This window comes from Oncorhynchus mykiss, chromosome 5 (assembly GCF_013265735.2).
Source record: "Oncorhynchus mykiss isolate Arlee chromosome 5, USDA_OmykA_1.1, whole genome shotgun sequence".
Taxonomy (NCBI): domain Eukaryota; kingdom Metazoa; phylum Chordata; class Actinopteri; order Salmoniformes; family Salmonidae; genus Oncorhynchus; species Oncorhynchus mykiss.
In genome coordinates this window covers 33,444,506-33,470,877 of record NC_048569.1, presented here as the reverse complement: position 1 = coordinate 33,470,877, position 26,372 = coordinate 33,444,506, and the positions used below count along the sequence as shown (strand labels likewise).

The following is a 26,372-nucleotide window of genomic DNA, read 5'->3' as shown; positions in this document are numbered from 1 at the left end:
ATGCCTTTGATGGTCTCGCTGGGTGGGAGTTGACATACATCAAATTAGTTGCATTTTGTGATTTAAAAAAAATTCATTGGAGGTTGTTCCTCTGGAAAAGAGGCCATATGAAATCCACACTCTAGTCAAGAGAATCACCTCAAATGACGAGGATCACATTCATCCAACCATACTTTAGCCTTACCAGCAGATAGTGCTATGGCCTTTCCAGCAGACAGACTTCATTTGCCCTCATAAGGACTCACCCTAGAAGCAAAGAGGTAGCTAAATCAAAACGGGATATTGTACATATCTATCAGGGGCGCAACTTTCACTGGGGATGGGGAAGGGGACCCACCCACATTCTGAAATGGCATTTTTGTCTTCCCCAGTTTTATCATTAGAATGTGATACAAACGGTGGCAACGGTTTACTTTGGGACCATGCGGATGGCTCTGAGCAGTCAGGTAGGCTGTTTGGAGTGTTTATCCAACAAAATAAAAATAATAATAATAATAATAATAACTATATCCCCACACTTCTAAAACCAAAGTTGTGTCCCTGTGTCAAACTTTTGTCAATATAAACTGCAATGCAAGCTGGGCAATGTTTTCTGGTATTTAGTTAATCGTTTTTCAGTGTTTTATGGCCACGTTTGAATGCATAACATTGAGAGAAAGAGAACACATTTTTATTATGTGCTTTCAAACAAGCCATTTAAAACAGAGAATTTGCAAGACACAGTTGTACTCCGTATGGTATTCAAACAAAAGTGGTGGGCTGTAATAGGCTATCATGCTCCGTTGTCATCTGTGGTTGTCATCCAGACAGGAGGGGTTATGCCGCGCTCATATGCTAGTCGGAACTCTGAAATATCCTATTTGCTAACTGGTTATACACCCTCCGTTTCCGACTTGCACTTGAACGCGGCACTACATGCCAGCTTGATCCCCCTGTAGCGCGAGTGTCATTTAGGGAGTTGCTCGGCCCAAGCCAGACGCACCAACACACCCTGCCAAGCGACACTGTCCTGACAAATTAAGCCCTCTCCTGCAGCCTCAAAACACCCGCCGCGGCCTAGAAAACGTCTAAATCACACAGCATACGGTAAGCAATTCATTTGAATTTGTGTACCGACACTCTGGCGCCTGTTACAATGATGCATTAAATCAATGAAGCAAGATAGATGCCACTGACAGCGCTGATTTAACCAGAACCGGACCGTTATTCTTTCGATGATCATTAGGCTATACTCATAGGCTACGATTTAAAACAAACTAAATATGCATTCAGTCCTATTCTACCTTCGATGTTTCGCTGCTTTGATACTATTTGCTGAAACTATATATTTGGTGAAAGATGATTTTTTTGTGCGTAATTGGAGTAAAACAGCCATCATTATGAATTACAAAAATGTTAACAGAGGCAATGACTTAAATTGAGCTATGCCAAATTATTATATCTGAGGATGCCATGTAATATATGGACCGACAGTGAAAAACTTGGATGAAACTATTGGAAAAAACAATGACATTTGCCAATAAAAAGAGAACAAAGAAAAGACTCCAACATCAAGATGTCAGATTACATTTAGATGCACAAACCATTATAATATGTGGAAGAAGATCTTACACTCTGATGATTCCCCCCTTTGTGAACCATAGTTAATCAAACTGTTACAACTTTGTAATAACATAATAACTTTGTTAAAGTTGTATAAGAATTTATAGGTTTTGCACGACACAGAGAGACATGCTTCTGAATGCATGCTTCACTATGCACAGTGACTGTCAAATTATTAATGATCATTTTACAATATCAAAATATTCCTGCTAAATGTATATTGTTTGAAAGGGCGTGCAAGTGTGTGTCAATCAAATGGCACACATGATTGCCTGTTTGTCTATGCCTACTGTTCATATCCCATCAACAGTTGGGCATTCTCATATCTATAAATGGACATCCTTAGTCACCATGGAAACACTCACAACTCCAAACACTGGCCTTGCATGATGAATAACCAACATAAGAGGAAGTTAAAGTGTTGCGTGTTGGCCTTTGGTTGTCTATAAAAAAGAATGTGTGTGTGTGAGACAGAGCAACCTGGAACTCAGTCAGCAGGGGAAGTGTCTGATTCTTACCCACACAGATGTGAGGGCCCAGACCAGGGAAAGCTGTCTGACGCCACAAATTACAGCACACCTAATCCCTCTGTGCCTCACTTTAACACACATTATCCACTGTGTTAGCTGTAGCAATAACCATATATACAGTGCCTTGCGAAAGTATTCGGCCCCCTTGAACTTTGCGACCTTTTGCCACATTTCAGGCTTCAAACATAAAGATATAAAACTGTATTTTTTTGTGAAGAATCAACAACAAGTGGGACACAATCATGAAGTAGAACGACATTTATTGGATATTTCAAACATTTTTAACAAATCAAAAACTGAAAAATTGGGCGTGCAAAATTATTCAGCCCCTTTACTTTCAGTGCAGCAAACTCTCTCCAGAAGTTCAGTGAGGATCTCTGAATGATCCAATGTTGACCTAAATGACTAATGATGATAAATACAATCCACCTGTGTGTAATCAAGTCTCCGTATAAATGCACCTGCACTGTGATAGTCTCAGAGGTCCGTTAAAAGCGCAGAGAGCATCATGAAGAACAAGGAACACACCAGGCAGGTCCGAGATACTGTTGTGAAGAAGTTTAAAGCCGGATTTGGATACAAAAAGATTTCCCAAGCTTTAAACATCCCAAGGAGCACTGTGCAAGCGATAATATTGAAATGGAAGGAGTATCAGACCACTGCAAATCTACCAAGACCTGGCCGTCCCTCTAAACTTTCAGCTCATACAAGGAGAAGACTGATCAGAGATGCAGCCAAGAGGCCCATGATCACTCTGGATGAACTTCAGAGATCTACAGCTGAGGTGGGAGACTCTGTCCATAGGACAATAATCAGTCGTATATTGCACAAATCTGGCCTTTATGGAAAAAAGCCATTTCTTAAAGATATCCATAAAAAGTGTCGTTTAAAGTTTGCCACAAGCCACCTGGGAGACACACCAAACATGTGGAAGAAGGTGCTCTGGTCAGATGAAACCAAAATTGAACTTTTTGGCAACAATGCAAAACGTTATGTTTGGCGTAAAAGCCACACAGCTGAACACACCATCCCCACTGTCAAACATGGTGGTGGCAGCATCATGGTTTGGGCCTGCTTTTCTTCAGCAGGGACAGGGAAGATGGTTAAAATTGATGGGAAGATGGATGGAGCCAAATACAGGACCATTCTGGAAGAAAACCTGATGGAGTCTGCAAAAGACCTGAGACTGGGACGGAGATTTGTCTTCCAACAAGACAATGATCCAAAACATAAAGCTAAATCTACAATGGAATGGTTCAAAAATAAACATATCCAGGTGTTAGAATGGCCAAGTCAAAGTCCAGACCTGAATCCAATCGAGAATCTGTGGAAAGAACTGAAAACTGCTGTTTACAAATGCTCTCCATCCAACCTCACTGAGCTCGAGCTGTTTTGCAAGGAGGAATGGGAAAAAAATTCAGTCTCTCGATGTGCAAAACTGATAGAGACATACCCCAAGCGACTTACAGCTGTAATCGCAGCAAAAGGTGGCGCTACAAAGTATTAACTTAAGGGGGCTGAATAATTTTGCACGCCCAATTTTTCAGTTTTTGATTTGTTAAAAAAGTTTGAAATATCCAATAAATGTCGTTCCACTTCATGATTGTGTCCCACTTGTTGTTGATTCTTCACAAAAAAATACAGTTTTATATCTTTATGTTTGAAGCCTGAAATGTGGCAAAAGGTCGCAAAGTTCAAGGGTGTCATGTATTGTCATGTTGTGTGTTTCTGTCCTTTCCCTTCACCCTGTCTCCCTCTGCTGGTCGTTGTTAGGTTACCTTTTCTCCCCCTCTTTCCCCCAGCTGTGCCTTGTCTCCTCCTAACTACCTCGTCACCCCTTTTCCCACCTGTTCCCTTTTTCCCTCTGATTAGTCCTCTATATCTCTCTCTGTTTCTGCTCCTGTCTTTGTCGGATTCTTGTTTGTGTTGTTCATGCCTGAACCAGACTATCGTCATGTTTGCTGCAACCTTGTCCTGTCCTGTCGGAACCTGCCGGTCCATCTGAGCCTACGTTTTGTTTTGTTATTAAAGAAGCTCTGTTTACGTTAATTCGCTTTTGGGTCCTCATTCACGCACCGTGACAGAAGAATCCGACCAAGAATGGACCCAGCGACTTCGGATCCTCTCCACTCAGCCGTCGAGATCCAGGGAGCGATGCTAGGCAGACACGAGCAGGAATTGTCTGCTGCTCGACATGCCGTTGAGACCCTGGCCACCCAAGTCTCCAACCTCACAGAACAGGTTCACCATCTCCGCCTCGATCCACCGGCCACTTCCAGGGCTTTCGAATCTCCGGAGCCCAGAATCAATAACCCGCCGTGTTACTCTGGGGAGCCCACTGAATGCCGCTCGTTCCTCACCCAGTGTGATATTGTGTTTTCTCTCCAGCCCAACACTTACGCCAGGAGCACTGCTCGTGTCGCCTACGTCATATCTCTCCTTACTGGACGGGCTCGTGAGTGGGGCACGGCAATCTGGGAGGCAAGGGCTGAGTGTACTAACCAGTATCAGGACTTTAAGGAGGAGATGATACGGGTTTTTGATCGATCTGTTTTTGGGGAGGAGGCTTCCAGGGCCCTGTCTTCCCTATGTCAAGGCAATCGATCCATAACAGACTACTCTATTGAGTTTCGCACTCTTGCTGCCTCCAGTGGCTGGAACGAGCCGGCTTTGCTCGCTCGTCTTCTGGAGGGTCTCCGCGCAGAGGTAAAGGATGAGATTCTCTCCCGGGAGGTTCCTTCCAGCGTGGATTCCTTGATTGAACTCGCTATTCGCATTGAGCGACGGGTTGATCTTCGTCACCGAGCTCGTGGAAAGGAGCTCGCGTTCTCCGTTGCCCCCCTCTCCGCATCACTACCATCTTCCTCTGCCGGCTCGGGAGCTGAGCCTATGCAGCTGGGAGGTATCCGCATCTCGACTAAGGAGAGGGAACGGAGAATCACCAACCGCCTCTGTCTCTATTGCGGTTCTGCTGGTCATTTTGTCACTTCATGTCCAGTAAAAGCCAGAGCTCATCAGTAAGCGGAGGGCTACTGGTGAGCGCTACTACTCCTGTCTCTCCTTCAAGATCCTGCACTACCTTGTCGGTCCATCTACGCTGGACCGGTTCGTCAGCTTCCTGCAGTGCCTTAATAGACTCTGGGGCGGAGGGCTGTTTTATGGACGAGACCTGGGCTCGGGAACATGACATTCCTCTCAGACAGTTAAGGGAGTCCACGGCCTTGTTCGCCCTGGATGGTAGTCCTCTCCCCAGGATTCAGCGTGAGACGCTACCTTTAACCCTCACTGTTTCTGGTAATCATAGCGAAACCATTTCTTTTTTAATTTTTCGTTCACCTTTTACACCTGTTGTTTTGGGCCATCCCTGGCTAGTTTGTCATAATCCTTCCATTAATTGGTCTAGTAATTCTATCCTCTCCTGGAACGTCTCTTGTCATGTGAAATGTTTAATGTCTGCTATCCCTCCTGTTTCCTCTGTCTCTTCTTCACAGGAGGAGCCTGGTGATTTGACAGGGGTGCCGGAGGAATATCACGATCTGCGCACGGTGTTCAGTCGGTCCAGGGCCACCTCTCTTCCTCCACACCGGTCGTATGATTGTAGTATTGATCTCCTTCCGGGAACCACTCCCCCCCGGGGTAGACTATACTCTCTGTCGGCTCCCGAACGTAAGGCTCTCGAGGATTATTTGTCTGTAGCTCTTGACGCCGGTACCATAGTCCCCTCCTCCTCTCCCGCCGGAGCGGGGTTTTTTTTTTGTCAAGAAGAAGGACGGGTCTCTGCGCCCCTGCATAGATTATCGAGGGCTGAATGACATAACAGTGAAGAATCGTTATCCGCTTCCTCTTATGTCTTCAGCCTTCGAGATCCTGCAGGGAGCCAGGTTTTTCACTAAGTTGGACCTTCGTAACGCTTACCATCTCGTGCGCATCAGGGAGGGGGACGAGTGGAAGACGGCGTTTAACACTCCGTTAGGGCACTTTGAATACCGGGTTCTTCCTTTCGGCCTCGCTAACGCTCCAGCTGTCTTTCAGGCATTAGTCAATGATGTCCTGAGAGACATGCTGAACATCTTTGTTTTCGTTTACCTTGACGATATCCTGATTTTTTCACCGTCACTCCAGATTCATGTTCAGCACGTTCGACGTGTCCTCCAGCGCCTTTTAGAGAATTGTCTTTTTGTGAAGGCTGAGAAGTGCACTTTTCATGCCTCCTCCGTCACATTTCTCGGTTCTGTTATTTCCGCTGAAGGCATTAAGATGGATCCCGCTAAGGTCCAAGCTGTCATTGATTGGCCCGCCCCTAAGTCACGCGTCGAGCTGCAGCGCTTTCTCGGCTTCGCGAACTTCTATCGTCGTTTCATCCGTAATTTCGGTCAGGTGGCAGCTCCTCTCACAGCCCTTACTTCTGTCAAGACGTGCTTTAAGTGGTCCGTTTCCGCCCAGGGAGCTTTTGATCTCCTCAAGAATCGTTTTACATCCGCTCCTATCCTTGTTACACCTGACGTCTCTAGACAGTTCGTTGTCGAGGTTGACGCGTCAGAGGTGGGCGTGGGAGCCATTCTTTCTCAGCGCTCCCTCTCTGACGACAAGGTCCACCCATGCGCGTATTTTTCTCATCGCCTGTCGCCGTCGGAACGTAACTATGATGTGGGAAACCGCGAACTGCTCGCCATCCGGTTAGCCCTAGGCGAATGGCGACAGTGGTTGGAGGGGGCGACCGTTCCTTTTGTCGTTTGGACTGACCATAGGAACCTTGAGTACATCCGTTCTGCCAAACGACTTAATGCGCGTCAGGCGCGTTGGGCGCTGTTTTTCGCTCGTTTCGAGTTCGTGATTTCTTATCGTCCGGGCTCTAAGAACACCAAGCCTGATGCTTTATCTCGTCTCTTCAGTTCTTCAGTAGCCTCCACTGACCCCGAGGGGATTCTCCCTGAGGGGCGTGTTGTCGGGTTGACTGTCTGGGGAATTGAGAGGCAGGTAAAGCAAGCGCTCACTCACACTCCGTCGCCGCGCGCTTGTCCTAGGAACCTTCTTTTCGTTCCCGTTCCTACTCGTCTGGCCGTTCTTCAGTGGGCTCACTCTGCCAAGTTAGCCGGCCACCCTGGCGTTCGGGGTACGCTTGCTTCCATTCGCCAGCGTTTTTGGTGGCCCACCCGGGAGCATGACACGCGTCGTTTCGTGGCCGCTTGTTCGGTCTGCGCGCAGACTAAGTCCGGTAACTCCCCTCCTGCCGGCCGTCTCAGGCCGCTTCCCATTCCCTCTCGACCGTGGTCTCACATCGCCTTAGATTTTGTCACCGGACTGCCTTCGTCAGCGGGGAAGACTGTTATTCTTACGGTTGTCGATAGGTTCTCTAAGGCGGCTCATTTCATTCCCCTTGCTAAGCTTCCTTCTGCTAAAGAGACGGCACAAATCATCATCGAGAATGTTTTCAGAATTCATGGCCTTCCGTCAGACGTCGTTTCGGACAGAGGTCCGCAATTCACGTCTCAATTTTGGAGGGAGTTTTGCCGTTTGATTGGGGCTTCCGTCAGTCTCTCTTCCGGCTTTCACCCCCAGTCTAACGGTCAAGCAGAACGGGCCAATCAGACTATTGGTCGCATCTTACGCAGTCTTTCTTTTCGCAACCCTGCGTCTTGGTCAGAACAGCTCCCCTGGGCAGAATACGCCCACAACTCGCTTCCTTCGTCTGCGACCGGGCTATCTCCTTTTCAGAGTAGCCTCGGGTACCAGCCTCCGCTGTTCTCATCTCAGTTCGCCGAGTCCAGCGTCCCCTCCGCTCAGGCTTTTGTCCAACGTTGCGAGCGCACCTGGAAGAGGGTCAGGTCTGCACTTTGCCGTTATAGGACGCAGACTGTGAGGGCTGCTAATAAGCGTAGAACTAAGAGTCCTAGATATTGTCGCGGTCAGAGAGTTTGGCTCTCCACTCAGAACCTTCCCCTTAAGACGGCTTCTCGCAAGTTGACCCCGCGGTTCATTGGTCCGTTCCGTATTTCTCGGGTCATTAATCCTGTCGCAGTTCGACTTCTTCTTCCGCGATACCTTCGTCGCGTCCACCCGGTCTTCCATGTCTCCTGTGTCAAGCCCGTTCTTCGCGCCCCCGCTCGTCTTCCCCCCCCCCCCCCCATCCTTGTCGAGGGCGCACCCATCTACAGGGTCCGTAGGATTTTGGACATGCGTCCTCGGGGCCGTGGTCACCAGTACCTCGTAGATTGGGAGGGGTACGGTCCTGAGGAGAGGAGTTGGGTTCCCTCTCGGGACGTGCTGGACCGTGCGCTGATCGAGGATTTCCTCCGTTGCCGCCAGGTTTCCTCCTCGAGTGCGCCAGGAGGCGCTCGGTGAGTGGGGGGGTACTGTCATGTATTGTCATGTTGTGTGTTTCTGTCCTTTCCCTTCACCCTGTCTCCCTCTGCTGGTCGTTGTTAGGTTACCTTTTCTCCCCCTCTTTCCCCCAGCTGTGCCTTGTCTCCTCCTAACTACCTCGTCACCCCTTTTCCCACCTGTTCCCTTTTTCCCTCTGATTAGTCCTCTATATCTCTCTCTGTTTCTGCTCCTGTCTTTGTCGGATTCTTGTTTGTGTTGTTCATGCCTGAACCAGACTATCGTCATGTTTGCTGCAACCTTGTCCTGTCCTGTCGGAACCTGCCGGTCCATCTGAGCCTACGTTTTGTTTTGTTATTAAAGAAGCTCTGTTTACGTTAATTCGCTTTTGGGTCCTCATTCACGCACCGTGACAAAGGGGGCCGAATACTTTCGCAAGGCACTGTAAGTGTTGTGCGCGTGTTATGTGCGTCATTACTTTTATGCGAGAGAGAATGAAAGAGAAGCCAGGTAAATAAGATGTTATTTGTCCTTGACTTTGAACCCTTTTAGAAACGGTACCCGCCCACGCACAAGTTTAATGTCCGACCTTATAACCGGAGTTATGTGTTTACACTGCCATAAAGTCAGTCTGGCTCTGATTCTCTTCCTCTCCAGGTGATGTTATACTCTGTGTAAACACTGCAGTATGTAAATGGAGAGAAGGGGTTAAAGGAGCCAAACTGAATGTCTATCTGGGAAGGCCTGTAGAGTTGAGGGTAGGCACATGATACACACTCAGCTGAGGGAGAAGCCTGAGTGGAGAAATTGAGTCACCCCTAAATTAGTACTGAGGAATCTCTCTTCCAAACCAAACTATAGGAAACTTAGGATGGACGTGAAGATCGTCATCAATGCATTGATTTGAGTACTAGACATAACACTTGAACCCTATCAGATTGAGAGCAAAAAACAAGTTAACTTTTTGGTTTTCCTGTTATGATTGTGTATTACGTGTAATCTATAACGTAATTGGTTTATAGCAACAGCTCTCAGTACTTTGCAGTTTCTCGAATCCAGCATCCCTCCTTTCTCTGGGCCTCAGTAAAGACCTTGTAGCAGCTTACCCAGAACACATTCCAAGCTTTTTTCCAGTTCATCTGATACTGAGGAATAAAAAGGGTCTGGTTGGTGGGGGAGGGGTGCAGCGTACAGGCCAGCAGCAAGTCTCTGAGGGGCGGGGATACTGGAATGACTGACTAACTTTTATGTGGTTGTGGAGAAGAGGGACGGGTAATGACTTGCGTAAGTCTTGAGGATTTGCATTGGGCAGCTCTGTTATCCTCATGTGCCAATGAGACTGGGACCAGCAGTCAGGTGATCTGTTCTATTTATTCTCCCTCCTGTGGAGTATGAAGTCTACCAAACTACCCCCTCTGAGTCACTGACCAGAACACAGAGCAGATTATCATCAGAGAAGTGACTGAGTTAGAGTATAGTTTGTGTTGACAGTGACACATAACATAGGCATATAGTAATTTCTGCTAGTATAGCAATGCTAGTCAACACTGTGAGGCCCAGGGACATGATTTACAGTAAACAAATGACATCCCCTCTCCTAGCACATAAGCAGACAAGTAATTACAGAGGAAGATACCGTTGCTTGTATCTAAGTAAAGTTGCAGCAGTGTCACTTGTCAGGTTGCTGCAATATATTTTGATGAATGCATGTATTCATATCATATACAGAAAATAATAATATATGCAATGCAACTTAATTAGCTGCTTTCTCTGATGAGACGTGACAGTGGGAGCTGAGAGGAGCTGGCTTCCCGCTCAAAGAAAGATAACTTCCTGCAGGGTTCTTGCTCAGATGATGTTTCATATGTAAATACCTTGGTAGTGATCTAGCACTGGGGGCCTTGATGTTCTCACAGAGCGAACAGTCCTCTCTGTCAGAGAAGAGATCACAGTTACAGGTATTTGGTCATGTAACATCATACTTCATACTGCAAGCACTTCAAAAAGTTTGGAATTAAAGTTTGGAATTCATTTAATACAAATTGTTCAAGGCATGGAAACATGGTGAGCTGCAGGTGTAGTTCTCTCCATATAAATAAGAATGAATAGAACGGGTGTCCCCATTCAAGTCAATGATGGCATAATGGGTGGATTAACGGTCATTGCGTGATGTACCCATAGGAGCAAAGCAGGAAGCAAAAGCAGGAAGTGTACCCAGCAATGTACCCAGCAATCTGTGCTGTGATTTGTTGAATCAACTCAAATTACATTACAAAAAATGCATTCCATTGCATGAGCCACATCAGTTAGCATCATTTGAATGAGCATTCTACGTTACCATGGAAATGACCTCATAATACCAAGCAACCATTGCGAGGGTACCCATGATGAGTTTACCAGTCGAATTGCCAGGGTTAGAAGTTTCAAGCCCATTCTATTCATTCATCATTTATTTATATGGTTCTCTCTATCTGGAGGCATGGCAATGTTCATGGTGTTGGACAGAGTTTCAAGTAAAAGCTGACTTGGGCTGATCTGTCAATATACAGTAGTTCAAATCAAATTGTATTTGTCACATGCGCCGAATACAACCTTACAGTGAAATGCTTACTTACAAGCCCTAACCAACAATGCAGTTAATTATTATTATATATTTTTAGCCTAAAAAAAGTAAGAATGAGAAATAAAAGTAACAAATAATTAAAGAGCAGCAGTAAAATAACAATAGCGAGGCTATATACAGGGGGCACCGGTACAGAGTCAATGTGCAGGGGCACCAGTTAGTCGAGGTAATTGAGGTGATATGTACATGTAGGTAGAGTTATTAAAGATAATAACAGAGAGTAGCAGCCGTGTAAAAGGGGGGGGGGGGGCAATGCAAATAGTCTGGGTAGCCATTTGATTAGATGTCCAGGAGTCTTATGGCTTGGGGGTAGAAGCTGTTAAGAAGCCTTTTGGAACTAGACTTGGCACTCCGGTACCGCTTGCCATGCGGTAGCAGAGAGAACAGTCTATGACTAGGGTAGCTGGAGTCTTTGACAAATTTTAGGGCCTTTCTCTGACACCGCCTAGTATAGAGGTCCTGGGTGGCAGGAAGCTTGGCCCAGTGATGTACTGTGCCGTACGCACTACCCTCTGTAGTGCCTTGCGGTCAGAGGCCGAGTAGTTGCCATACCAGGCAGTGATGCAACCAGTCAGGATGCTCTCGAAGGTGCGGCTGTAGAACCTTTTGAGTATCTGAGGACACATGCCAAATCTTTTCAGTCTCCTGAGGGGGAATAGGTTTTGTTGTGCCCTCTTCATGACTGTCTTGGTGTGATTGGACCATGTTAGTTTGTTGGTAGATGTGGACACCTAGGAACTTGAAGCTCTCAATTTGCTCCACTACAGCCCCATCTATGAGATGGGGGCGTGCTCGACCCTCCTTTTCCCGTAGTCCACAATCATCTCCTTTGTCTTGATCACGTTGAGGGAGAGATGGTTGTCCTGGCACCACACGGCCAGGTCTCTGACCTCCTCCCTATAGGCTGTCTTGTCGTTATCGGTGATCAGACCTACCACTGTTGTGTCATTGGCAAACTTAATGATGGTGTTGGAGTCGTGCCTGGCCGTGCAGTCGTGAATGAACAGGGAGTACAGGAGGGGACTGAGCACGCACCCTGAGGGGCCCCCGTGTTGAGGACCAGCGTGGTTGATGTGTTGTTACCTACCCTTACCACCTGGGGGCAGCCCGTCAGGAAGTCCAGGATCCAGCTGCAGAGGGGGGTGTTTAGTCCCAGGTTCCTTAAATCCCCGGGAGCTGTAAATCTGACTTCATGATCTGGTGTTGATCAAATTATTATATTTTCAACTGAAACAGGAATCAATGTGTTGTTTATGGCCAATGGTTTGTTCTCTGTTTGCTCTCTCCGGTGGCAGATTGTTCCCCCTGTGAAATTTGTTACAGGACAGATACCCGTGTGATTGAAAACTACATCAATATTGAACTTTACGAGGGCTATAAGACTTACTACCATGTCTTCATGTAAGAAAATATATGGGAAATAAGTATGTGGCTGCTTGTGAAATTTGTCATAGGTTACAAAAGGAAAAGAGGAGGAAAAGAGGAAAAAGGAACATCATATTCTTCGGGGTTAGGGTTGCCTGAATTCTCTCCCAAACAAGGTCACGTGTGAATTTTTTTTCCATGCTCTGATGCTGAGGGTTAGTCATACAAATTGAGAAGGAGACCCAAACGGTAGTCTTTCCCTAAATATACTAGTTGGAGACTTGAGTCCCGAGGCATGCAGATGGGCCCCGGTGCAGAAAACACTGTGTTTACTCTCTAGAACATGGCCTCATTTAAGAGCACAGAGCAGCCTGTTTGCGCTGTCTGGAATGTTGTGTGGATAGAATTCATTCAGGGTGTGTTATGCTATGTAGATGTAGGCCTACCGTAACAGTAATTTAACTTCTCATTTCATTTGAACTGTTGTTGTTGTGTGTTTCAAAACGTATAAGAAACGAGGCCTTGTAATCTTATCTTGATCGGTTACTGCTTTTGAAACCTGAGCAAATATAGATGTCTGACACTTGCCTTTCAGTGGGCATCACCTTATGTGTTTGGTTGCTGTGGAAACAGTGTGTGGCAGGGCTACTGTCTAAGTGCAGGAACCAACTTAGGCATGATTACCTGGCATCTAGACCACTGACTGAACATTTTGAAACACTTTTCTGTGGTCACTATAGTGATCTGCAAAGAGGATAGGTATTAAGTTAGACAGTTAAGACTCCTCAAGTCTTAAAAATCTCAACCACTCCTACATGCCAAAATGAGCTCAAATACAATATGTGATAATCTCACTGAGCGTAGCCATCCACTCCATGCTTTTAATACAGTTCCTCATTTTGGTGTCTGAAATGACTGAAGTGTGATGTTTGTGGGCCTGTCCCATTGGGCTGCGTGCCTGACTACGAGTGTGCTGTGTGTGTGTGCACTATGCCGTAGTTCATCTATGGTCTCTCTCCTCTCTTCTCTACACACCCTTATACTGTGGTGGCACCACTGCTGGGGCTGCCTGTCTCAAACCGAGTCACAGCACTTTCCCATCAGAGAGAGGAGGAAACACCCAACACCGGGCACCAATGAGTCACCACATCACACATTATTAACTCACGACTCTAAATGTTATCTTTATATCCATGACAACAGCTCTCAGTGAAGGGAGTGGCACCCTTCTGCAAACTATGTCCATAAATTGTAGAGACAGACTTTTCTTGTCTTTCACTAGATCTTGTTCCTGAGGTCATATCTGTTCTTATCTTACTGTCTCAGTATAACTTGGCAATTGGTGAATTAATAGTGTTCCATATCATCAATATCTTCTATCAAAGCATGTGTGTGTGTGTGATCTTTCCATGCAGGCAGCATGGTGTACCATCCTGAGTTTGAGAAGGCTGGCCAGCAGGCGGGCCTGCAGGTGTGGAGGATTGAGAAGTTTGACCTGGTGGCCGTGCCAGAGAATCTGTATGGAAGCTTCTACACGGGAGACGCCTACCTCATCCTCAACACCATCAAGCAGCGCTCCGGGAACCTGCAGTATGACCTGCACTTCTGGCTGGGTGAGGACAGAACCAGGAGCAGGATGGGTTGCATTACAAGCCTTGGTGGATATGATTGACGCCATATAAATACTTTTACTAGAATGGGTATCCTCTTTCAAGTCACTGTGACTTGTGGTGGGTATGTACTGTAATTATATCTCTATAATTGATGGGAAATGGACTAAGTGAGTGATACTCAAACTTGGTTCATTCGATGTACCGGTATGTGTCCATTGAGTTTTGCTTTAGGGAAATAGTCATCCATGACGTCTGTGGAATCTAGCAGACTAAGTAGCCATTGGGGGTTGGGCCTCCATTGTGCAAAGACAAGAGAGCAAAACATTGCAATTCAGAGGTTGAGTTTAACTTCTGTGGTTTTTCTGCCCCAGGTGACTTTTGCACCCAGGATGAGAGTGGAGCAGCAGCCATCTTCACAGTCCAGATGGATGACTATTTGGGAGGTAAACCCATCCAGTACCGTGAGGTCCAGGGACATGAGTCCAAAGTATTGCTGGGTTACTTCAAGGCTGGACTGAAGTACTTGGTGAGGAAATGTTATTTGAGATGACAATTAGAATTTTCTTTGACAGTTTTGTCATTATTGCGCTTAAACCCAGGTCATGACACATAATATTGCATTCATACCCCAGTCTCTATACCTAAATGGTTTTGGAGTACATCAACCTTTTAATAGGTATAAAGTATGCCCTCTTTGTATTATCCCCTTTTTGTGATAATAAAGTTAATCTAATCTAATGGTGGAAATATGCCCTAGAAATGTGAATGGCTCCATATTAACCGTGCCTTATCTTTTGTCACTGTTTTAGAAAGGAGGTGTAGCATCTGGGTTCAAACATGTTGTTACCAACGAGGTGGTTATGCAGCGGGTGCTACAGGTCAAAGGTCGGCGAGTTGTCAGGGCGACGGAGGTGCCTGTCAGCTGGGACAGCTTCAACCAGGGAGACTGCTTCATCCTGGACCTGGGCAGCGTGAGTTACCATCAGCCTGAGGGAGACAGGAGGACTTTTAAGTTTCATATAGGACACGGCGTCATCAAACATTGGTGTCACATTTCAATAAAAATAAACAGAGAAGCATGCACATTGTATGTTTCACGTCTTGCTTAAGAGAAAAGAGAAACGTTTAATAGAGAGATTGTCCAAATACACATATAGTTCTTGCAAACAAATTCCTGGTCGATGCTGACCACATCACGTATCCTGTTTGTTGTGTATCTCTCCTCCCACAGGAGATCTACCAGTGGTGTGGCTCCCAGAGCAACCACTTTGAGAAGCTGAAGGCCACTCAGGTTGCCAAGGGTATCCGAGACAACGAGCGCAGTGGGCGAGCCCGCGTGTATGTGTGTGACGAGGGAGCAGAGCGAGACAAGATGATAGAGGTGAGATCATAAACCACTAAAGAACAGGAGAGTCTTCTTACTCTCTTTATCGCTCTTTCTGTCTGTGATTGGTTGACGTTTATTGTGGTGTTTAATGGTGCATAATGGACTTTTGAATAAACTCCAGCTGTGGTTAAAGCATTGTTTAATTTTCAACAGTATATCTAAAAGGGATCTTCTCTGTGCGTCTTTAGGTTCTGGGAGATAAACCCCACTTTCCTGAAGGATCTTCTGATGACATCAAAGCTGATGCCTCAAACAGGAAGATGGCCAAACTGTACAAGGTGGGAATACAGGGAACAGTCTACTGAAACCAAGATCAACTGGTCTAGCTGCATAATGAGAACATCTCATATAGACCCTGAGGACTTTTCACATACACGTCTCTGATCTCTCTGCAATTCTTCCTCTGTCGCTCCTCGTCTCCCCCAGGTGTCAAATGCCAGTGGAGACATGTCCATGTCCATGGTGGCAGCAGAGAACCCATTCTCCCAGAGTGCATTGGAGTCCAGCGACTGCTTCATCCTGGATCACGGCTCCGATGGCAAGATCTTCATCTGGAAAGGTCAGCTGGGGTCACCCAATATCAAAGACATATTTATGATCAGCTGATTTTTCACAGTTTGCAACACTCTCCACCAATTCAACCAGTCAATGAAAGCATAATACTGTAGCTGGAATTGTTTTGGCATGGTATGGCTGCTGTCATGTCCATTTGGTAACACAGCATTACAGACCACATTTAGAGAATGAGACATTGTCTTGGACAGTTTCACATGATAAACTTCCACAGAGAGCATATGATGCAACCACGGGTGTCATTTCAGCTTAACCTCCAAGAAATGTATATAAAATTGAAGCTCATTTACTGCATTTCTACACCATTTAAAAACTCAAAAATGCAACTTGGAGAACAGCAAAAACAACTTCCAGCCATTATCATCTTGTTGCGGTAGCTTCAATCACCTCAGTCATTAGGGGACTTAACATTCGACAAACACGTCATACAATAATTAGTTGCAACGCACGAGGGATTAAAACTAGTTTCGTTTCATGTGAAGTCAAACAGCAGTTACCTAGCCAAAGACATCTACTACAGCCATCTTTAACTCTGCACTCTTTTGAGAAAAAGTTTTGCTGTTCCCTGCAGCTGCATCGAAGCGCCTCCCATAAAGCCTGCCAGCCACACAAACAACCTTCCCTCCCACTCCCAGGTGTCCGCATAGTTCTAAAGTCAGCCTTCTAATACCACTAAAGTACATTTGCCTTTTAATCAGGATTGGAATGATTTTAGTAGCCTATTTGACATTGTTGGTGTTGAGCTAAGGTATGGCGAGCGCCATACCCTACCGTACACAATTGATACCCCTGGATGCAACTGAAAGGTGTTGTTCTTAATTCAAAATATAATTGTCCTCCGTTATTTATATAAAGTCCTCCGTCTTTATAGTTTCTAAGTGGTTGAATTCATTAAACCCACTTTTTGTATTTCTCACCCAACTTCCACACACTCTTACCCAGGTAAAGAAGCCAACCTGGAGGAGCGTAAGGCAGCCATGAAGGCAGCAGATGAGTTCATCAAGAAGATGGGCTACCCCAAACACACCCAGGTGCAGATCCTGCCGGAGATGGGAGAGACACCTCTCTTCAAACAGTTCTTCAAGAACTGGCGTGACAAGGACCAGACGGAGGGTCTGGGTGTGGCCTATGTCTCCAACAGCATCGCCAAGCTAGAGAAGGTGCCATTTGATGCTGCCACACTCCACGACTCCCCCGCCATGTCTGCCCAGCACGGCATGGTGGATGGTGGCAACGGAGAGAAGCAGGTGGGTGGACAAGACCAATGGCTGGGCCTTTGCCCACATTGTATGACAAGCCTTCCCAGTAATCTTTCTTAGAGTAACTATCAGGACGAGTATTTTTTTTAATTTAACCTATATTTAACTAGGCAAGTCAGTTAAGAACTAATTCTTATTTACAATGATGGCCTTGGAACAGTTAACTGCCTTGTTCAGGGGCAGCACAACAGATTTTTACCTTGTCAGCTCTGGGATTCAATCTAGCAACCTTTTGGTTACTGGCCCATCGCTCTATCCACTAGGGTACCTGCCGCCCCAGTATTGCTTGTCACTATCAACTTTATGTATTAGGGCTATTATACGGGTAAAAATAATTATGTGAGCTAATCTATGTAGACTGTGAGGGAGGTATGCTAGGGTTTCAGCCCAATGTAGCCGATAGAGGAAGGATATTGAAGCAGGAAATCTCTGATGAACAGATAGCAACCAAATGACAGGGGCATGAATTTGTATTTACATATATAGCTCTGTTTTGGTAGCCTGCCACCATTAGGGGTCACATCATGCGTATGTTTATGTACAGATCTGGCGTATTGAGGGATCAGACAAGGTGGAAGTGGACCCCTCCACACATGGACAGTTCTATGGCGGAGACAGTTACATCATCCTCTATAACTACCACCATGGAGGACGCCAAGGGCACATCATCTACATGTGGTAAGAGAGACACTAAAGTAAAATTAAACAGTAGAGAGACAATCAGAAGAGATACATTGCTAACTAGAATGTCTCTCAGGCAAGGAAGTGACTCTTCCCAGGACGAAATTGGTGCTTCGGCCATCTTGGGTGCCCAGTTGGACGATGAGCTTGGTGGTGGGCCTGTGCAGGTAATGAATGTGTGTTTGTAAGTGGGTGGGTGTGGGTGTGTGTGTGTGTGTATAGAAGTGGCATATTCCTTTTTTCTATGGTTTCCTCTTAGTCTCATCTATATTCGAATCAGTAACCCCGTGTAACCCCGTGTGTCACTCTCCCTCTTCCTCTCATTGTTTCCTGTCTTTCATGTGCTTTCTTTCCCCAGGTTTCAGGTGCTCTTATTACCACCCTGGTACTCCCCTCTCAGGGCTGCATAACTCAGTACAGAGCAGAGTATTTAACTGATATGGCTCAATGTGTTTACAGAGAAATCAGCTGGTTGAAATCAACAGGGACCCAAAACAGGACATTAAGGGCCATGTTTATGAGGGTGTTCCCTTTATCCTCTCGGATTCTGTTGCTTCATCACTCTGGCACAGTTACTGTTCCCAGACGAGCCAATTCCCTGACCTGTTGTAGGGACAAAGAGCTGTCTTGCTCGTCCTTCTGAGATGTGCTCAACTCAAGCAAGGACCATTGCATAGGTTATATAGAGGCCACCAGTGATTCTAGGTCAGCTTTTCCCAAACTCGGTCCTGGGGTCCCCAAGGGGTGCACATTTTGTTTTTTGTCCTAGCGCTACACAGCTGATTCAAATAAGGAACTCATCATCAAGCTTTGATTATTTGAATCAGCTGTGTAGTGCCAGAGCAACAACCAAAAGATGCACACCTTGGTGTCCCCGAACCGAGTTAGGGAAACGCTGTTGTAGGTTGTCTTATATACTGCAGTTCATTATGATTTGGCTATATCATGCCCAGGCTCTGTATAAGGTTCCATGCTCTGGGAATGTCTGCAACCATCTCTTTCTGTGTATCTGTCTGTTTGTGCCTGTCAGTCTCACCTTCCTGTCTATAGCCAGTGTGAAAAATGGGGACCTGCACTACGTAGTTATTTCATTGATTTGTTATAATGCATGACTAACAGTGATCCTACATTTGTGGAGAAGCCCACCAGGGTGGAAAAGTCAGTCACAAACCCGTTTATGTTCCATCAAACTGTCCATGATGTCTAACAGCTGATGGCTACCCAGACCCCTCTTTTACGCTGCTGCTCCTCTCTGTTTATCTTCTATGCATAGTCACTTTAATAACTCTACCAACATGTACCTAATTCCTCAACTAACCGGTGCCCCTGCATATTGACTCTGTACCGGTAACCTCTGTATATAGCCTTGCTATTGTTATTTTACTGCTGCTGTTTAATTACGGTATTTGTTAATTTTATTTTCAATTTTTTTACTTATCTATTTTTTACAAAATAAGTTTTAAGAAAAAAAAGTGTTAAAGCATTGTTAGGGGCTTTTAAAAAAGCATTTCACTGTAAGGTCTACAACTGTTGAATAAGGCGCATGTGACAAATTCAATTTGATTTAATTTGACACACAATCATACATACATTTGTAACAGTGTGATTCATAGTCATTCAACAGAAACAGTATTTAGAGGAAATCAGTGTATGGAAATTAGTCATCACACTAAACATCCAAGATTGCAACATTGCCTCACACATGTTTTCAGTACAGAGGTAGACTTCTTCATTAACTCTGTGCAATATGCACCTAATCTCTATTTCTCTGATTAGTAGTCTCCAATTTTGAAAACAAATAAAACTGAACAAGGCTTTGTGCAGGCTCAACCAGGTCCCAAAATGTCAGGAATGGTGTTAAGAGGAGAACAAACACACTCGAGAGACTAAACAGTGAGAAATGCACACAGTCAGACTTTGGATAGCCCATTGCTTTGGATAGTTAGGGACCGTCAATAAATTACACAATGTGAGTGGGATAACATTTTCATGTTGCACATCTTTTAGTTCTCTCATTAAATGCTTTTAATATTTGTATATGATTTTAGTTGGTTTGAGGTTATTAAGTAATTGAAATGTGGAGCTATGGACCTTTTTAAAATATTGTCCTATGTACATTGTGTAATTTACTGATGGTCCCTAACTAGCCCCGATAGGGAAATCGAATGTCAAACCAAATTGAGCATGGGCATTACGTTTGGGTCGCATGCAACTGCGCTCTGAATTGATGATTGGGTGCTGCCAGCTGTGGGAACAATTCAAATAAACACAGCCCACTGAAAACTGTTACGGTACTCGTCATTCCGTGACATACTGCACAATTTATTCTATTTATTTATTTTTTATTTTACCAGGCAAGTCAGTTAAGAACAAATTCTTATTTTCAATGACGGCCTGGGAACAGGCCGTCAGGGGCAGAACGACAGATTTGTACCTTGTCAGCTCGTGGGTTTGAACTCGCAACTTTCCGGTTACTAGTCCAACGCTCTAACCACTAGGCTACCCTGCCGCCCCAAAAAGTGAGCGCCCAACGTGGGGCACGAATTACATTTACCTATCATCTCGCAAATCTCAGTTTTGGACGAGACTGACATTATGATAATAATTATTCTATTTACACTTTGTAGTTAATTTTTACACAAAATACATTTTTCTGACTCATATCGATGCCACATTGGCCATTTTCTAATCAAGAAGTTGCTTTTTAGGAGCAGTTGCTCTTTAAGGGGAGGAGAGAGAGAAGGCCCCTTTGTGCTGGCGGATGGCGAGACAAGCTTGCTGCATCCACTAAACAGGACTTCCTGTTGTCAGCCAGCCAGACAGATACACAGCATGCTGGGAGAGTAGGGTGGGGAGCGCTGTAGAACACTTGGTGCTTAGTGTTTTCATGCCTTGTTGTTCAGAGCTCACTGCTGCCACCCTGTGAGAAATATTTGCAGACACATGCAAGGCTGCGTTGCAAGTATGTCCATAGATTTCCAAATAGATGTAATTAAATACAAATATAAATATTCTTCCAAAGATCCACTTATTTTTGTTTTTCACCACACTGGCCCATGTTGACTCCAATGCTTCCCACAGTTGTCAAGTTGGCTGGATGTCCTTTTGGTGGTGGATCATTCTTGATACACACGGAAAACTGTTGAGTGTGAAAAACACAGCAGAATTGTAGTTCTTGACACAAACCGGTGCGCCTGTCACCTACTATCATACCCCGTTCAAAGGCACTGAAATGTTTTGTCTTGCCCATTCACCCTCTGAATGGCACACATACACAATCCATGTGTAACTCTGTGTTGTTGTATGTGTCGAATTGCTACGCTCCTATCTTGGCCAGGTCGCAGTTGCAAATGCGAACTTGTTCTCAACTAGCCTACCTGGTTAAATAGGTGAAAGGTGAAAGAAAAAAAAAATGTCTCAATGATTAAACTCCTTCTTTTTAATTATTTAACTAGGCAAGTCAGTTAAGAACAAATTCTTATTTTCAATGATGGCCTAGGAACAGTGGGTTAACTGCCTTGTTCAGGGGCAGAACAACAGATTTTTACCTTGTCATCTCGGGGATTCAATCTTGCAACCTTTCGATTACTAGTCCAACGCTCTAACCACTAGGCTACCCTCCCCTTTATCTGCAATGATAGAAGTGGATTTAACAAGTGACATAAATAAGGGATCGTAGCATTTACCTGGATTCACCTGGTCAGTCTGTCATGGAAAGAGCAGGTGTTCTTAATGTTTGGTATACCCAGTGTATGTTTGTTAACTAGTTTGCTCTGTGTGGTCCAGGTGAGGGTGGCCCAGGGCAAGGAGCCAGCTCACCTTATGAGCCTGTTTGGGGGGCAACCCATGGTGGTGTACAAGGGAGGTACGTCCAGAGATGGGGGCCAGTCCGCCCCCGCAGAAACACGCCTCTTCCAGGTGCGTTCCAACTCTGCAGGGTGTACAAGAGCTGTGGAGGTGAGTGACATGAGGACAATGCCTCTCTTTTTTCTGAAATCAGCTACTAAACTGCAATATATTTACAGGCATGACACTCGTGGTCATTTTCTACCCACCATGTCTTATCCACCTCTAGGTTGATGCTGTGTCCTCCAACCTGAACTCCAACGATGCCTTCCTCCTGGTGACTCCTGGAACCTCCTTCGTGTGGATGGGCCAGGGGGCCAGTGACACTGAGAAAAATGGCACCCAGCAGCTGTGTGTTATCCTGGGGGTGTCCTCCTCAGAATTGCCTGAGGGCGGAGAGACTGGTATGTACATTGTGCCAATGACATTGGCTTACCTTTGCTCTGTGGCTGGCTGTGGCATGTCGTAACCAACTGACTATTGTGTGTGTCTATGCAGATGATTTCTGGGAGGCTCTAGGAGGGAAGGCAGCGTACCGCACCTCCTCCAGACTCAGAAGCAAGGACAAGATGGACGCCCATCCACCCAGGCTCTTTGCCTGCTCCAACAAGTCTGGAAACTTCATTGTGAGTCCCATTATTGATACCATAAGCCATTCATGGTTAAACATCTTTAACCCTGTTTTTTCAAATGCCTTGTTGCCTTCTCCACCCAGATTGAGGAGGTGCCTGGGGAGATGACCCAAGAAGATCTGGCCACTGATGATGTCATGATCCTGGACACATGGGATCAGGTAGATAAATTAGCATGTGGTATTTTCTGAGATGTGAATGTTATTAAGTATGCAGATATAGGATCTTAATTTGACCTATATTTTCACAGCAAAATAAGGTTGACTAAAGTAAACTACATAAAAAGTGCAATACTCTTAATATAACCCTGTCTTAGTGTGGGTTGTCAGTGAATTTATGTAAATCACAAAGCTCATCTGCATTTCCTGTGGTAAAGGAAAATTCTCAGCAACAAGTCCAGCTGAACAAATTAAGATCTTACACCTGCACAGTAACACAGTGGATAACATATGAATTGCTGTACATAGTCTAATGAAAGTTGAATATCCTCTTCTAGGTGTTTGTCTGGATCGGGAATGAAGCCCATGAAGAGGAGAAGACTGAGGCGATGGCCTCCGGTAAGTAATACAATTGAAAACTGCTTAATTTAATAAATGATTTATGAATTATCTTGCAGACGGTTTTACATCGAGAATGTTCATGCCACCTTTTCTTTTTGAGTGCATTACTCATGACTAAATTCATTTGATTGAGAAGTTTCCCACTGGGAAAACTGCTCTCTATAGAACTATAATTTAGTCCCCTCCTCCCCCAGCTGTGCGTTACATTGAGACGGACCCTGCCAACCGTGACCTCAGGACACCGATCGTGAAGATCAAGCAAGGGTTCGAGCCACCCACGTTCACCGGCTGGTTCCTGGGCTGGGACCATGAGTACTGGACCAGCGACCCCCTGGAGCGGGCCATGGCTGAGCTGGAGCTGTGAACCTTCACCTTTAACCCCTAACCCTGCCGCCTGACTTTACCGCACGCACTGAGCAGCTCCAGTCATGAGACTTAATGGGGAACCCTCTATGCCCCGCCAACCTCCTTTCTTCTGACTGCCAGTGGGAGGAGGCTTTTTGTTGATTCTTTACATTTTGAAAAAGGAAATGTGTCAAAGAATATTGAGCTTTTAGGTTAGAATGTGTTGCTTTGATTAGAGTAGAAGAGGCTGTCATAACCCTGTATATCGGATACAGAGCACTGGTGCACAATTGCAATACCAATAAGGTACTGTAATAGACTAGCTCTACTCCCCCACCACATGTAAAACGTGTGTTTCTCATTTCATGTTTTCGTATTGTGATAATGTTGTGTCATTATTTCAGCCCACCCCTGCTTCTAAATTCATCCAAGGATATTTAGGAGCAGTGACCCAATGCAGTCTTCTGATAATAAAATGGAGACTTTATTTGTTTTTTTTACGTATGCAAATAGCATGCACGTGACCAATAATAAGGGCTTTAATGGAACCACAGGTTTAGATAAGGCTTTGCACCTGCTACCATCTGCATTAAGATTGAAATATATTTCATACGACCTCAGCAACATTAGGCTGTTTCTATTCAGTATCTCACCATTAAGAAACCTAGAATATTACAATCATCTGAACCAACAGGGGCAGGGAGACAAAGCTTTGAGGAAATCACACTGCCAGACATAACCTCACTAGTTATCAATCCGTATCGCTACAGTTTTCGCAATAACAATTTAAAGGTCATTTTCCGATTGAGACGATATATGCAGTGTTTACCGTGAATGCAGCCTCCACCAACGTGGGAACATTGCCTTTAAATTGTATTTGTTTGGTGTCAGCCAGTCAGGAGTATAAGGATCACGCAATTAACGTAACAGCAGTCAATGTCAAGTTCAATGGTTTTCCCCAGGCCTTACCATTGTTTCAATAAAACCTTCTGTCGCCGACACTAGATGTGTTGTCTCCATCATGTATATCATGTAAAGTGTATATCATTTTTATTTAAAGGCTGAATCATAGTGAACATAACAATATGGCTTTGAAGGACAACAGTGTAAGAGAAAAGTTCAGTTTCAAATGTATGTCAATACATTTACAATTCATCGTAATCAACATTGACCTTTATAGAAACTGTTCAACAGCAAGTTTGCATGATAAGGATATGAAAATATAAACATGATAAGAAATAATTTCAATATGAGAAAAATAGCTTACAACAGAGTGGTTTAGTAACATGAAATAATGTAACTATGTCCTCCTTCACACATACAGTAACACTATACACCAGAATACACTGACAATACAAAACATTAAGAACACCTGCACTTTTCATGCCAGACTGACCAGGCCATTTCAGGTGAAAGCAATGATCCCTTATTGATGTCACTCGTTAAATCCACTTCAATAAGTGTAGATAAAGAGGAGGAGACAGGTTAAAGAATGATTTTTAAGCCTTGAGACAATTGAGACATGGATTGTGTATGTGTTCCATTCAGAGGGTGAATGGACAAGACAAAAGATTGAAAGTGCCTTTGAACGGGTATGGTAGCAGGTGCCAGGCACACCGGTTTGTGTCAAGAACTGCAATGCTGCTGGGTTTTTCACGCTCAACAGTTTCCCGTGTGTATCAAGAATGATCCACCACCAAAAGGATATCCAGTCAACTTGACATAACTGTGGGAAGCATTGGACTCAACATGGGCCAGCACCCCTGTGGAATGCTTTCAACACCTTGTAGAGTCCATGCCCTGGCGAACTGAGTCTGTTTTGAGGGGGTGCAATTCAATATTAGGAAGGTGTTCCTAATGTTTGGTAAACTCAGTGTATAACACATACCATGTATTATACAGTAATGTATACTGCATAGGTACTGTAACAGCATCTGAAGAGCATGTAGTCTTGATGATAAATACTGCTATTAAAACAGACTAAAATACACTTACAATTTATTTCCATCCAGGTATGCATAGAAACTGTGTGAGATGAGTACATCGACTCCATGGCAATGATTTAAGGCTGTGAGCTGTTTAAATGGCCATAGTAAAGAGGTTGCTTCCCATGGAGGGAGACAGACAGACAGACAGACAGACAGACAGACAGACAGACAGACAGACAGACAGACAGACAGACAGACAGTCAGACAGACAGACAGACAGACAGACAGACAGACAGACAGACAGACAGACAGATAGACAGACAGACAGGGTCCCTAGTACATCCTGGTCTCATAGCAGGGCTGGAAACACCACACCTCAGTAGTACCAGCGAGTGGCGATGTAGTTTCCCTTGTTTTTGTTCAAATCCTGTTTCTCTGTTCCATTCAATGGGAACTCACAATACAGAATATAGTCTTAACACACAAAACATTTACATTAAGTTCTTCGACTCATAAAGCTCAACCAAGCTCTTTAGCTAGCGTCCTCTGCATCAGCTGGCATTGGCATAATGTTTGGCACAAGGGAAAGCAGCACACTATGATATATGTGGGAATGTTTGTTTCGTGTGTGTGTACTGTATGTGTGTAACAGCACTCACACAGCACCCAACAGGCTCCCCTCAGTCTCTCTTCATGAAGGCCTGCATCATGTCCATTGGCAGGGGGAAGATGATGGTGGAGTTCTTCTCGGCAGCTATGGTGTTGAGGGTCTGCAGGTAGCGCAGCTGCAAGCCCGATGGAGACTCAGCGATCACCAGAGAGGCCTCCTTCAGAGCCCGCGAAGCGTTCATCTCCCCCTCCGCTGCTATCACCTACACACAGGACCCAGGGGACAGGAGGCAGGGCGGAGGGGGATAGAGAGAGGATAGAGAGATAGAGAGAGGAAGGGAGAGATGGAAGAAAAATAGGTTAGGTAATGACCATTAAGTAACAATGATAGATAATGGAGAGAGAGAGAGATAGAGAGAGCAGGCTAGAGGTCATGATTACATGAGCTCCTGCATTTTTCAGCATTTTCTTAAAAAAAGTTAGATTTAGAGTTAGATG

The 26,372-nt window shown here is 45.0% G+C and overlaps 2 protein-coding genes across 2 annotated transcripts in view; one reads left to right on the top strand and one right to left on the bottom strand.

Moving 5' to 3' along the window:
- The first annotated feature begins 860 nt into the window (after positions 1–860).
- Positions 861–24,338, top strand: LOC110523643 (gelsolin). The gene is made up of 16 exons (XM_021602526.2): positions 861–1,086; positions 13,857–14,054; positions 14,426–14,580; positions 14,864–15,025; positions 15,286–15,435; positions 15,630–15,719; positions 15,868–16,000; positions 16,957–17,261; positions 17,818–17,951; positions 18,031–18,121; positions 21,741–21,911; positions 22,030–22,204; positions 22,299–22,426; positions 22,516–22,593; positions 22,929–22,989; positions 23,187–24,338. Exons 2-16 carry the CDS (start codon positions 13,862–13,864, stop codon positions 23,354–23,356), a joined length of 2,196 nt encoding a protein of 731 aa, XP_021458201.2. The 5' UTR covers positions 861–1,086; positions 13,857–13,861; the 3' UTR covers positions 23,357–24,338.
- Positions 24,339–24,371: 33 nt separating this feature from the next.
- LOC110523644 (erythrocyte band 7 integral membrane protein) overlaps positions 24,372–26,372 on the bottom strand; it is a 29,089-nt gene continuing 27,088 nt past the window's right edge. Inside the window, exon 7 of the mRNA XM_021602527.2 lies at positions 24,372–26,137. Within this exon, the coding sequence (XP_021458202.1) occupies positions 25,946–26,137 (192 nt within the window). The 3' untranslated portion in view covers positions 24,372–25,945. The remainder of the gene's footprint in view (positions 26,138–26,372) is intronic.